The sequence below is a fragment of the Elephantulus edwardii genome, unplaced genomic scaffold, assembly GCF_000299155.1.
Source record: "Elephantulus edwardii isolate Elephantulus edwardi_28Jun2011 unplaced genomic scaffold, EleEdw1.0 scaffold00061, whole genome shotgun sequence".
In the NCBI taxonomy this organism is placed as follows: Eukaryota; Metazoa; Chordata; class Mammalia; order Macroscelidea; family Macroscelididae; genus Elephantulus; species Elephantulus edwardii.
The window spans coordinates 14,837,769-14,851,822 of NW_006399811.1; the positions used below are offsets into that span (position 1 = coordinate 14,837,769).

General features: G+C 39.7%; 1 protein-coding gene across 1 annotated transcript in view; it reads left to right on the top strand.

Annotated features, from left to right (window-relative positions):
- The first annotated feature begins 4,243 nt into the window (after window positions 1-4,243).
- The window catches only part of LAMC2 (laminin, gamma 2), an 89,850-nt gene continuing 80,039 nt past the window's right edge, over window positions 4,244-14,054 (top strand). The window contains exon 1 of the mRNA XM_006887751.1: window positions 4,244-4,322. Coding sequence (XP_006887813.1) covers window positions 4,244-4,322 — 79 coding nt within the window. The remainder of the gene's footprint in view (window positions 4,323-14,054) is intronic.

Consider the following 14,054-nt stretch of genomic DNA (forward strand, 5'->3'; position numbering starts at 1 on the left):
AGCTACAAGATCCCAAGTACCACGACCCCTTCTAAACCCAGCCTGGACTTCTTGCAGTTCCCTGCTTATGTGTTGTTCCAGTTGTTTTTGGATGATCTTCAGTAGAGTCTTACTTGCATGTGAAATCAATGATACAGGTTGAAAAGGTGTGGAAACAGGACACATCTCTGTCATATGCCCTTCCCAATTTTGAACCATGCAGTGTTTCCTTGCTCTGTTCTAATGACTACCTCTTGGTCCAAGTATAGGTTTCGCATTAGCACGATCAAGTGTTCTGGGATTCCCATTCTTTTCAGAGTCAGCCACAGTTTGTTTTGATCCACATAGTTAAATGCCTTTGCATGGTCAATGAAACACAGACATTCCTCTGGTATTCCCTGCTTTCAGACAAGATCCATCTAACAGACCAACTACTCATATGCAAGTTCAAGCTAAAGCTGAGGAAAATGAAACTGATCCCACAGGAAACAAAATTTGACTTTGAGTCTGTCCCACCTGAATTTCAGAACCATCTCAGGAACAGGTTTGAGGCCTTGAACATTAATGAGTGAAGACCAGATGAGTTGTGGGAGGATACCAAGGGTATTATCCAGGAAGAGTACAAACTGTCATTACAAAGATAGAGGAGGAAGGAAAAACCAAAATGGATGTCAGAAGAAACTCTGAATATTGCACTGGAGCACAGAGAAGTCAAAGCAGAAGGAAGAATTCAAGATACTAAAGAGCTGAACAGAAGATTTCAAAATGCAGCACAAGATGACAATGTAAAATATTACAAAGAAATGTGCAATTAGCTGGAGTCAGAAAATCAAAAGGGCCGGACTAGCTCAGCATTTCTTAAGCTCAAGGAACTAAAGAACAAATTCAAACCTCGAGTTGCTATAATCCAGGATGCTTTAGGCAGAATGTTAACTGATCCAGAAAGTTAAAAGAAGATGGGAAGAATATACTGAGTCACTGTATCAAAAGGAATTGGCAGACACAGAAGAATTTCATGAAACAACATGTGAGCAAGAAAGAGCCTATGATGATGAAGGAAGAAGTTCAGGTTGCTTTGAAGGAAATAGCAAAATATAAGGCCCCAGGAATAGATAATATACCAATTGCCATATTTCAGTTAACAGATGCTGCCCTGGACATGCTCACCAAGTTATGCCAAGAAATCTGGAGGACAACCACTTGGCCGACTGACTGGAGGAGATCTATATTTGTTCCCATCCCAAAGAAAGGCAACCCAACAGAGTGTGGAAACTATAGAACAATCTCACTGATTTCACATGCAAGCAAGATTCTACTGAAGATTATCCAAAAACTACTGGAACAGCACATCAGGAGAGAACTGCTGGAATTCCAGGTTGGGTTTAGAAGGGGTCCTCGTACTAGGAACATTGTAGTTAATGGCAGCATATCTCTGGTACTTGAAAGTCCACCAGTGTTTCTATGGAATAAAGGCAGGTAATCTCTTCCTATTGTTTCCTTCCTATCCTGCCTTTTTTTGTTGCTGGAGATTTTAGAATTTGTATCAGCCAGTTCACAGGCACTTGCTTTGCTCTTGTTATTTTCAGTGTCTGAAAACCTAATGGAGGAGCAGCTGTGAGTTGATTCTGACTTGAGTAGTTACTATGTGCTGTTGAATTGGAACCAACTCCCAGCTAACCTTCCAGCAAGTTTCAGAAATTATAAATGACATAGGAGGAGACTGTCTATCTTTCTCCCAGGAACTGAGTAGTAATAGTATAAATAACTCAAGGAATCTGAGTAGTACAATGGTTGAATAGCTTATCTGGAAGGTCAGTAGTTCAAACACTGAAGCTACTCCACAGGAGAAAGGACCTGGAAATCTGACTTTGAAAAGACTGTTGTTTTTGTCAGGTGCCACCTAGATGGTGCTGATTCACACTTACTCCAAGCACAACAGCATGAAACACTGCCTGGTCCTTCTCCAGGCTCACATCGTTTTATTTGTGCCCACTGGATCAATCTCCCATGGAAAATTCTCCCCCTTTTTGCTGACCCTCTACTAAACCAGAAAAGAAGGACAAAGACTACAGCCTTTAATGTGGATTACATCTCAACATCAAGAAAATGGAAGTTCTCACCATTGGACCAATGGGCTATATATCAAGACAGATGGCAAAAAGATTGAAGTTGTCAGTGGTATCATTTCACTTGGATTCACAATCAATATTCATGGTAACAACTGTCGAGAAATAAAATGACTTGTTGCACTGGGGAAATCTGTTGTCAAGGACCTCTCCAAAATGATAAAGAACATTGATGTTAACAAAAAGATTATGGTGCGCCTAATCCAACCCATGGTATTTTCCACTGCTTCCAATATGTCTGAGAGCGGGACAATGAATAAGGATGACAGAAGAATTGATATCTTTACGTTGTGATGTTGGAGAGGAATACTGAATATTTTCATGGACTTCCAAAAGAACAAGCAAGTCCATCTTTGAGGACGTGCACCCAGGTTGCTCCATTGAGGCAAAGATACTGAAACTTCATCTCAAACTATTTGGGCATGTTGTCAGGAGCGGGGTGGCGCTGGTGTCTATGCCTGGAAAAAGCCTAGGAAAGGTGGCAGGTCAGAGAATGAGAGAAAGATCTTTAATAAGACAGATTGATATGGTAACTGTAATAATGGCCTTGAGCATATCAGAGATTGTAAAGGATAGTCTAGGCTTCAGATCTGTTGTTCATAGGGTCATTATGAGTCATAGGTGGTATGACGACACCTATTGCGCTGTCGACTCAAAAGCACACAGTTCAAATTTGTCAGCTGCTCTGTGGGAGAACAAGAGGCTCCTGAGGGATTTACTGTCTCTGAAAGCTTGCTGGAGGGTCACCTGTGAGTCAGTCCCAACTCCACAATACACAACAAAAACCACTTTACCTTGCCTGGGAAACCCTATGAGGCAGTTTTGTTCTGTGGTATAGGGTCAATTCTACTCCATCATATAGTGTCACTAAGAGTCAGAATCAACTTGATGGTACACAACAACAACAACAACAACATATTGAACTTCATCTCAATGATAAACTTGAAGGACACTCCCAATTGGCTTCAATATACATTTACTAGTAGGCCCATAGAGATAGGCATGAGGAATGTTTGCTAAGATGTAAAAAGCAGCTGGAAGCTGGAGCCTCATTCTTATGCAGTTCAACAGAATATTTACTCAGCATGGTCTCTAAGCCAGGCACTGTAGCCATTGCTAGGGCTGCACAGTGAAACTCAATCTTCATAATCAGGTGACTTAGTAAGATTAGAGACCAGAAAGTCACTGGACCCTGGAGAGACAGAGAAATAGAAATATAACAAAGAATGAACAGAGGGTGGCCTACAGTAGAAGGAGACTTGGTGGGAAAGTGGATTAAGCAGTGATCTACTAATAGAAGGGTCATCTGGAATTCTCCAGCCACTCCATGAGAGAAAGGGCAGTTTGCTTCCATAATAACTACAGTCTTGGAAACCCTGGGGGCCATTTCTGCTTCGTTCTATTGATCGCTTAGGAATCAACACTGATGCAGAGGCAGTGAGTTTAGCTTTTGGTACCAAAATCCAAAACAAAATCCACTGCTATGAAGCCAGTTCCACTCATAGTGGCACTGGGTTTCCAAGGCTATAAATCTTTACGGGAGGAGGCTGTTCATATAGTAGCACAGAGCTTTATGCAGTATGTGACCAGGGGTACTTTTAGTTGGGGCAGGGCTGTCCTTCACAAAGAGGTTCACCTGACAGGGGCTGCAAGCTTATTTCTGAGTTTGCGCACTTGAGAGGGGGCCTGGCAGTTTGAGAAAACAGCCGGGGCTGCACTGTATTTACCTCTGTGCAGGCTCCGGGACCACCCTGGAGAGAATGAAGGCTGTGGCAGAGCTGGCACAGTGCTCCCGGAGGCTCCGTGGGCCGCAGCCTCAGTGCCACACCCTCGGCCGGGGCCAGGTGTGCGCCCTTTCCGTGGCGAGGGGGGAGCCCCGCGGCTGGGCGAGCACTTTTCAGGCTCAGCGTGTGCTGTGTGTTTGTCTGCCTCCTGAGGGCTGGGTCCTCCTTATTCACAGGTGAGTCACACCCTGAAACACAGGCTCTCTTCCTGTCAAGACTGAGTCAGGTAGAAGAGTCGATAAAACCACCTGATCGAGGAAAAGGAAAGCAGAGCAGAGCGCAGAGTGAAAACCAGCAGCCGTGAGGCGCCTGGCAAGGACCCCTGCAGCGGCAGACGGAGCCCCCGCCCCGGCCATGCCTGCCCCGTGGCTGGGCTGCTGCCTCTGCTTCTTGCTGCTCCTGCCTGCTGCCCGGACCACCTCCAGGAGGGAAGGTGAGTGGGAACTTGCCTTTCTCCGCAGACCATGATGGCTGAACGCACTCCTGGGAATTCCACTTTGTTGAGAATTTCTTTAGCTCTCTCTTCTCCTGACCCAACTAGGGCTTCTCCTAAGATCTGTATAAAACAAGACACCTCAACCCCATGTCTCACACACGAACGCACACCCCTCCCCAATAGTCCATAAAGGGATGTGATTTTTAAAATGTGAAACTGCTAGTTTGCCCCAAACAAGGATTTTTCTTTACATAAGCAGCGTTCTTTCTGAACTCTTTTCGATCATTGTGCCCCTGTTTAATCAGTAATGTGTTGATATACAAATTCTTCTCCCATTCTGTGTTTTTATTAATGGAATTTGAGAGGGAATGCTTTTCGTGAACACCACGATGATTATAAAGCACCTCTCCAATCACCCTTCTGAAATCCACTTTTCACCTATGGAAAGGAAAAATGAGCCTTAGTATGCTCATCAAACTTGATTTTTGCACAGCGCTGCTTTTTCTTGTACTTTCAGCAGTATTCACTGAGCATCTATGTCGTATCCTATTTGAGCTTACGCACTTGTTACCAGTAGGTAGAAAGACCTTCCAAGAGAGGGGTCGAAGAGTGACTGCAACAATGGCCTCATATACAGCATGAATAATGAGGATGGTGCGAGATCGAGCAAGGTTTCTGTTTGTTATACATTGGGTCACTATAAGTTTGAGCTGATACTGTGTTATCTGGGAACAATTGGCTGTCACATCCAAGAAACTAAACTCATGTAAACAAGACTTTTTGAGAGCCTAGCAACTGTTTACTCTATGTGTCAGCTATGACAACTCATAACGGGTGTTTTCCTTGTCACTTGATTTTTTATCGATACTTGACTGTGTAATTACCCTGGATTTTTATGTTTATATTGCCTTCTGCACCCGGTGGCGTTTCAGCAGTCATTTCAGTAGGTCCAGGGCCAAGAGTCATTTTCGCACATATGAACTTGAGATGATGTTCATGTTCAGATGGAATTATTGTATTAGGCATCCAATCTATCACCATGCACTCCGCGTAACGGTAACACAAAAGGCGTTTGACTGTGTTTTGATGGACACAGGTGATATAGCATCTCTCTTCTCTTTTAATGCCTCAAAGTAGTCCTGGAATGAATCCCTAGTTCCTCATCTTTGCTTTCTATTGTTTCATATTGAGTTTATTTCTGCTCATTGTGGTGCTAGAACTTCATAGGCTGTGTTTTTACAGAGGCAGGTTACCAGAATTTTTTCTTGCAGAGCTCCCAGGATGGTACCATTCGGGTGACAAAGAGTGGTAGATAGTGTGTAAACAGGTGTAGGTATGATCAACTTTGCTTTATAGAAAAGTTGCTCGTCTGCATAGTAAAGTGGACTGGGGCCACTGTATAACAATGAAAGGATTTTTTTTTTTCTTTTCAAAGAGAAAAGCAAACTGGGGGGAGGGGTGGGCAGAGAAGAAAATGTACAACAATGCATGAATGGAAATTCAAAGTCTCTATAAACTCATTAAAATTTCAATTAAAAAAGGGGGAAACTATTAAAAAATAAGTAAAAGTTGCTCATGTGGGTGGAGTGGTACAAGAAGAGTAAAATAAGCAGTCACTTGATGTAATATCAATGGGAGATGACCAGACACACTACCATAGAGTAAATTAATTTGACTAATAGCAACTGTCCATTGGATTTCTAAGGTTGCAAATCTTTACAAGAGAAGACTATCTGCTCACCTTTTTCTCCTATAGAGCCTGGTGGATTTGAACCAGAAGCCTTTTGGCTTGATATGTTACACACCATCCCACCAGAGTTCCATGGAGATAGTAAGATGGTAAAATGGAAAGAATTTGGTGAGCCCAGGGGAAGATGTGTCAGAGATATGAGTCAGTTAATCGGAATTGTGAGAAATAAAATTGAAGAATCTAAGAAGGGGCCAGGATTTGAGGTTTGTGGGGTTGGCCAGTCAGTGATGTCATTGAAAGAAATGAAGACATGAAAGATGGATCAGATTTGAGAACATGGTTGGGCAGGGGTTGAGAGGAGCGAATGCGTTCTCGTAGGGACTTGTTGCCTTTCAGTATAATTGTTCCATGAGTCCCACTGAAGTGCTGAAACTATACTTTAGAAGCTTAGAAGATAGATTTGAAAAATGAATCTGGAATCCCATGGTCAAAGTCCTTGGCTATGGATGAGATTGTGTAGTAGGGAGAGGTAAGTGAAATATCAACACTTTAAAAAGGAGCAAGAGGAACAAGGAAGGAGAATCAGGAAGAGTGAGCATTGAGGACAGACGAGAACCAAGAAAGAGGACCACTCTGTTCGCCAAGCGAAGAGTTTCAGCAATGTGAGGGTAATCAATAGAATTCTGAGAACTGTTTACATATAAAGACTGAGGACTAAAATGACACTGGAATTTAATTATCAGGTGAGGTGGTGGGGTCCCCCCCATGATCCATATTTTTTTAATGTAGAATTTATTTTATTTTGTTGTTACTATTGTTGTGGAAAATCGGTATTGGTTCAACAGTTTCCACATGTACCACACAATAGCATTGATTGCATTCTTTAAGTGTGCAACAATTTTCACCTCCTTTTCTGAGTTGTTCTTCCCCCAGAAACATAAACTCCTTACCCACTAAGGTTCCTGTCTAATTTTTCAAGTTGCTGTGGTCAATTTGATCCCATTTAGATAGATCTTAGAAGAATACATTGATCAAGGCAGTTATTGTAGAATGATGCTTTCTCAATCAATGGTCATGTATCACTCATTTAGTTTCTCACATACCCTGCGATGGAAGAGATGCTTTGAATAGTGGCTCTTGGGGGCAGGGAGCAGGGGTGTGTGTGTGAAAAAATGTATTTTTTCTCATAAGATTGCCATTTTAGTTGTTGAGGTAGTATAGCATCTTGCTTGTTGAGCACAAACTTTGGAGTAAGTTTGCCTGGGTTCAAATCCTAACTCCATCATTTACCAGTTGTGAAAACTAAGCATACTATTTTATCTAATTAGTTTTCTCATTTATAAAGTGGGAATAATAAATTGCTTTGATAGCTAAATATATTGTACCTTGCCTAGTGCCTGGTAAGTACTCAACGGTATTCAATAATACTATTGCTGTTTTTATAGCCAACTCTCCTGCCAGTGTTGAGTGTTCTTGCTTTGCCTTCTAAATTTTCAGTGGTGAAACGCTTAAAGCAGGACTTTGAACTTCTTCTATTTAGATCTTCTTCTAATTAGTTAGATTTTCTACTGATAACTTGCATTCCCACTGCAGGAACAGGGAGCTCTGGTGGCTTAGTGGGCAAGGAGTTGTGCCTCCAACCCCACTGTAATTTCAAATTGAATTTAGACAACCCCTTCTCCTTGTCTTTCATCACCTACTTGAGCTCATCTAATACATATCTAACAAATTGGTGTCTCACTAAAACATGCCAAAACATAAACTGGAAACAAAACCCACTGCCACTGAATGGATTCTCAACTCCTAGTGACCCTGTGGGCCCCCAAAAAAGGTTACTCCAATCAGATCATCTCCCATTTTCCAGTAGAAAGTTAAGAACTTTCGTCCAGGTTGGTTATGAAGTAGTACATAAAATAGTCAAATGTTTCTTTATATTTAAATTGTTGTTGTTGATTGCCTTCAAATGGAGTATAACTCATAGTGACCCCATGAACATAAGTCCTAAAGCCTTTCTAAAACTATCGACATTTATCAAAGTTCACGGAGTTTCCGGAGGCATGTTGTTTAGGAAGTGGATACCACTCATGCTTCCAATATTTAACCTAGCCAATTAATTATACAGACATAGCTTAAGCTACATGATTTTAAAAAGAATTTTCTAACTTGAATATGTCAATTTATTCATTTATATATAATGAAAAAATGATACTCAAACTCTGTTCATCTTGAATATTAAAGTGTTTATTATTCAGAAAGTTACTTTAATAGTTTCTTCTTCATGTCCACTGAAGGTGGCTTGAGATATTGTGCCTATTTGAATCTGTAATGCTGTCACTGGAAAGCACATTCTTTTCATAGCATTGTAGAGTTTTGAAAAATCATCCTAAGTGCACATGGCCTAATTATTTTTGAAAACTTTTGTTTATGACAACTTTTAATGTTCATAGTGGTGAAGTAATCTGTAATTATGCAAGTTATATTAAATATACCCTCTTTTTACAGAGTATCTGAAATTACCTTGATCAGGTCATTTTAGATTATCATGTCTTCCCAAAATAATATTTTATTTTAAAAATAATAATGAAAAAATAATTAGAAGAATAATTAAATAAAAACTAGTTAGGAGAATAATTTTAAAAATATTTGGAAGATAGAATTGTGTTAGAGTATGAATAACAGATAGGCTTACATTCTAGGTTCTCTGTACTGAAGTTAGTCACTGGTTTGTCACCACTAGTCCAAGAAGCTGAAGAAAGTATTGATTTGTGGTTAATGATTATTAGAAAGTTGGGAGCATTTAATTAATATGTTGAGACAATCTTGGAGTTTTTTTTTTCCACATTTAAATTCTTAATGACTCGTCTCAATTGAGTTTTTTCCCCCTTAGAGAAATTTGGAATGTGAAAAAACAAGACTTAAGTTAATAGCCTTATTAACTCTAGATTAATAAAAGAAGAATAATCAGAATATAAGCAATGAGAAAGTTCACACATTGTGAAGAATCTAACTAATGTCACAGTTTGTACAGAAATTTGTCACATGGGAATCTAAACTGCTGTGTAAATCTTCATTGAACACATAATAAATTAAGAAGAAGAAGAAAGATTTTAATCCTCTATTGTAGACCAATGTAGGCATGAGAGCACTATAGATTTTGGTATATTCTAATTTACCATATTTCTTTGCAAATTAGTCACATAGAAGACCTAATATATTGCTGAATCATTGGTGACTATATTTCAATATAACTCCCAGGTAGATGACATAATATCTGAATCATATTCAAAGCCAAAGGCTAAGACTTTTCCGTGCCTTTAGGTGGCTCTCTATATATTAGCCTTCACAACAAACATGAGATTACTTATATTGTTGTTGTTGTTATGTGCCATCGAGTCATCTGCAACTCATAGTGACCCCATAAACAATAGCTCTGAAGCCTGCCCTGTCCTGAGCCAGTCTCATTGATTGCCACAAACTTACCCTCATCGTCCTAGTTATTGTACCAACCCATTTTATTCAGGGTCTTCCTCTCCTGCACTGTCCCTTCATCCTTCTGAGCATGATGTCCTTCTACAAGAATCAGTCCCTTCTGGCCACGTGGCCAAAGTATGTGAGGCAGAGCTTCAAGATCCTAGCCTCCAAAGAGACACTTGGTTTCACCCTCTCCAAGACAGACTTGTTTCCTGGCAGCCCATGGTATGTTCGAGACTCTTCTTCAGCACCACAACTCAATGGCGATAATTCTTCTGTCATCCCTAGTCATTGTCCAGTTCTCTGATGCATAGCCAGTAACTGCAAAGACCATGGCCTGAATCAGGCTCATCTTAGTCTCCAGACTGACATTGTTGTTTCTCAGTGCTCTGGAGAGGTCCCTGACAGCAGATTTTCTCCAGTGCAATTTATTTTCTGATTTCTTCACTGCTGGTGCCAAGAGTGCAGGAGCCAAGCACACTAATTGTTAACAATCTCTTCTCCATCGATCATGGTCCTGCCAATTGGCTCAGTGGTGAGGATCTTTGTCTTCTTGATGTTGAGCTTCAATCCATATTGAAGTCTACAGTCTTTGACCTTGGGCCTCTGAAAACCCACTGGAGGGTCAGCTGTGGGTTGGTTCTGACTCAATGGTACGTAACAATTACACAGGTTAGTCAGGAAATGTGATATATTACAACCATTAAATTGAAAAGGAGAGATTCTTGTTCCATTTCTGATCATCACAAGGGCTTTGTGCTTTCCCTTCTTCTTTTTCAGATTAGAGATGCAGACCAATTGCTTAAATGTTTGTGTCTCTGGTCTTCTTGAAGACCACCTACAAAATCTGAACAGCTTCTTTTTCCAGGTTTTACTTCTTATTTTATTGTGGGACTATGGAAACAGTTTAGGGGGAGGAGAAAGCAAATTATAACCAAATCATTTCTCTCCATTAACTGCAATACTGGACAAATGATATACAGTTAGAGGCCAATTCCTATAGAAAGAGTCTCATGTTTCAACATAATTGTTTCTCCTCATCATCATAGGACTAGAATAAGAATAGCTTACTTTTTTTTTGCAGAGAATCTGATTATACAGACAAGAAAAATGACTCAGAAGGAGGTAAAGTAACCATTCAAATTCTCATGCTTGCTGATAGCAGAGCTGTAGCTGCCAGCATATGTAAGCCTCATTTACGGATGGGAAAACTGAGGCTTAGAAGTATGAGTGTCCTAACCAAACCCCTGCAGTTAGTACAGGATCAGATATCAGTTACTGGATTCCTGCTTCTTACCAAGGTGCCTTCTTGGCTTATTCTTCATGCTTATTAAGAACTTTCATTTATACTTATTTTTAGGCTTAATAAGATTTTGATCTATTGCCAGAAAATACAACTTATAGACATTGTAAATGCACCTGAATCACTACTGTTCTTCAGTCAAGACTGAATAATGGTACATAATGTGACCTCTAAGTAAATACAGGCTTACTTGCTTGTACATTTATGGAAGCATATGGTGATAGCAGACATCTATGGTCAATCTCTTGGTTCACAAATACTTTGCTTGTGAAAGGAATAATAATTTAAAGAGGAAAGTTCATTTATTGGCTAAGTTTTTTTTTTAAATGAGTCAACAAAATACAAATATAAATGATTGAAGTGCCATGTTTCAAACATTATCTAAAAACCTCCTCCTACCCCCAAAATATTTCTGTATTAAGTAAAATTTCCTTTTAAACTTTTCTTTATTCAGACCCCCATTCTTTCTTTTCATCTGTGCTGTTTCAGGTATGGTGTTGGGAGAAGATGTCTTTAAGTTTGGTGTGCTTATATAATTCTCACTGGGTTAAATGACATGTGCAGTTCACAAGTACCCTTCCCAAGTGGGAATTGACTCATAGCTGACCCTTCAGCAGATTTTAAGAAGTTGTAAGTAACAGGATAGGAGATTTCCCATCTTCATCCTGCAGAGCTAATGATGGATTTGAACCACTAGAGAGCTGCGGCTTTTTAAATTAGCAGAGCAACTGCCTACAGACATGTTCTATGAGCAATTAGAGCAAATAGATGTTTCCTCTTAAACAATAATGACCATTCAAAAGAGGAAAATGTGATGATCTGCATTTTATTCACTCTACACTATCTAGATAGGAAGAAATTTGTCTCTGATTTACTGTTCAAAATAGGCCATGTAATGAGAGAGCCATGGTCTGCAGCCGCTACCCTTCCCATCCCAGCCTTCCTTATATGTCTTGGGCACTGACATTTGCAGAGAAGCCAATGGAAAGGCTGTCTGGCTGAGTTGGCTTGAGATAGGGCTGTGAAAAGCTTAGAGAAGAAACTGGATTTGAGAAGAAATTTTCAGTGATGGAAATGTCATTTAAGTTTCTGATTATAATAAAAAATATTGTGGCATTCTTCATTTTTTTCAAACAGATAAAACTGGAAGTAGATGTTTACCCAATAAACTGTAAAATTCAAGGCCAGTTCATAAATGATAAAATGTTCAGGTTTTGGGATTTTTTTTCTCCCACTTGTGCTGAGAAACATTAGAAAGAAAAATCCCCACATTTAAAATAAAAAAATGCTTAATTTTTTCATCACATGTAAAGATAATATAGTGAAAAATACATATCAAATAGCCAGGCTTAGAGACTTTCAGTTTTTCAAATAGGATAAGAAACTACCAATACCTTTGATATTGTTGTTGTTGTTATATGCCATCGAGTCCCCTGTGTTTCATAGCGACCATATGTATGGCAGCTCTGAGCCCGGCTCTAGCCTGAGCCAATCTCATCCTCTCCAACAAACCTAACCTCATTTCTCCAGTCACTGAATCAATCCATCTCATCCTAGGTCTTCCTTTCTTGTGCTGTCCTTCACCCTTCTAAGCATGAGGTCCTTCTCCAAGGACTGGTTCCGGCTGGTGGTTGTGCATTAGAATTTATTTATTATGTTTGATTTGTATGTTTGTAAAATAATACATGGAGGCTCAGCTAAAGGGAAAAAGACGATGAAATGGGTTGACACAATAATGGCTGCAGTGATGGGCTTGAACATGCTGAATCTGTTGTTCATAGAGTCACTGTGAGTTCTCTAATTTACAGTATTTAACAACAACAACAAAATGATAAAAAAGACGTGAGGCTAGATTGCTATGTAATAGACTCCTTAAAGCATCACTTTTGTACTGCAAAATATTTCCGTGTGTGTATGTGTGTGTGTAAGTAAATATCCCATTCTCAGTTTCATTGATCACTTTGAGTCCAACATTTATATTTGTACTTCTCAATGAAGACTTAAGTCTGATTGACTTCATGGAGGTGACACTTGTTATCTTTGAGTGTGTAAACACTGTCAGTTTACACGAGAAACATTCTTTATTAGCTCATAGGAAAGGAATGAGATTCTAAAGGGTATGTTAAAATTTAATTCTTGGTATAACTTCTCTGAGGGGTAAAAAAAGGTGAGGTGCATTTGAATTATTTATCTTAACTGACTTTCCCCTACATGGTTCTTTTCCCTTACTGAGTAAGAAGTCATGCTTCCAAACCAAAGGCACTTAGTTTGAATCCTTCAGCTGCTCCATGGGAGAAAGATGAGCAGTCTCCTCCTGTGTGATTATACCTTCTGAAAACAATCAAATCAATTATGAGTTTGTTCTGACTTGCTGGTATACAATAAGAAGAAGCAAGAGTTGCTAGAAGCATCAGTAATAAAGTTATAGAATGAAGCATAAATGAAATATATGGAAAGAGATGAAATAGCTTCAGGGAATCCAGGGAGCATAAGGGGAAATGAGACTGAAAACATAGATAAGACCATAGTAGGCTTTGACCTAGAAGGCTGTGCTAAGAAATTTTTACCTTTATTCTAAATGTAAAAACAACAAGTTTTAGGCAGAGAGGTATTGACAAGATTTGGTTTTTGAAAAAAAAAATTTTTTTTTTTAAAAGAAACTGGAGGTAGCTATTAGAGCCCAGAGATGGTTGGGGTTTGGCCTTCAGTGGCTATATTGGATATAGATTTGGATTAACTTGAGATATTTGGTGTTTTATGTTAGTAAAGTTTGAATATGGTCCCAGTGGTTGTAGACATGATATTGAACAGGATAAGGGCAGGTGAGAAAGAAGAAGACTCTAAAGATAGCTTCTAGGTTTCTGATGTGAGGAGAAGACAATCATGACTTTGGTGTTAGATATGATTTATGAGATGTGCTTTGAAATATAGTCTTCTCAAATGGGAACTATTCTTATCAAGGGTAATCACAGTACAAAACCAGTTCCTATAAGGTCAGACATGGTCTCCCATGCTTTTGTACCTACTTCTAATTCCCATACCAGACTTACTGCTCTACTGGGTTCTAAGTCAGTTGCAATGACTACACAGACTTTACAGAATCCTATTTATGGTTCAGAGTTTCTTAGGGAAGTTGTTGTTGTTGTTATGTGCCGTAGAGTCGTTTGTGGCTCATAGCGACCCTATGCACAACAGCCCTAAACCCTGCTCTATCCTGCCCCAACCGCACTGCCTCTGACACACCCATCCCGATTACCCCAGTCAC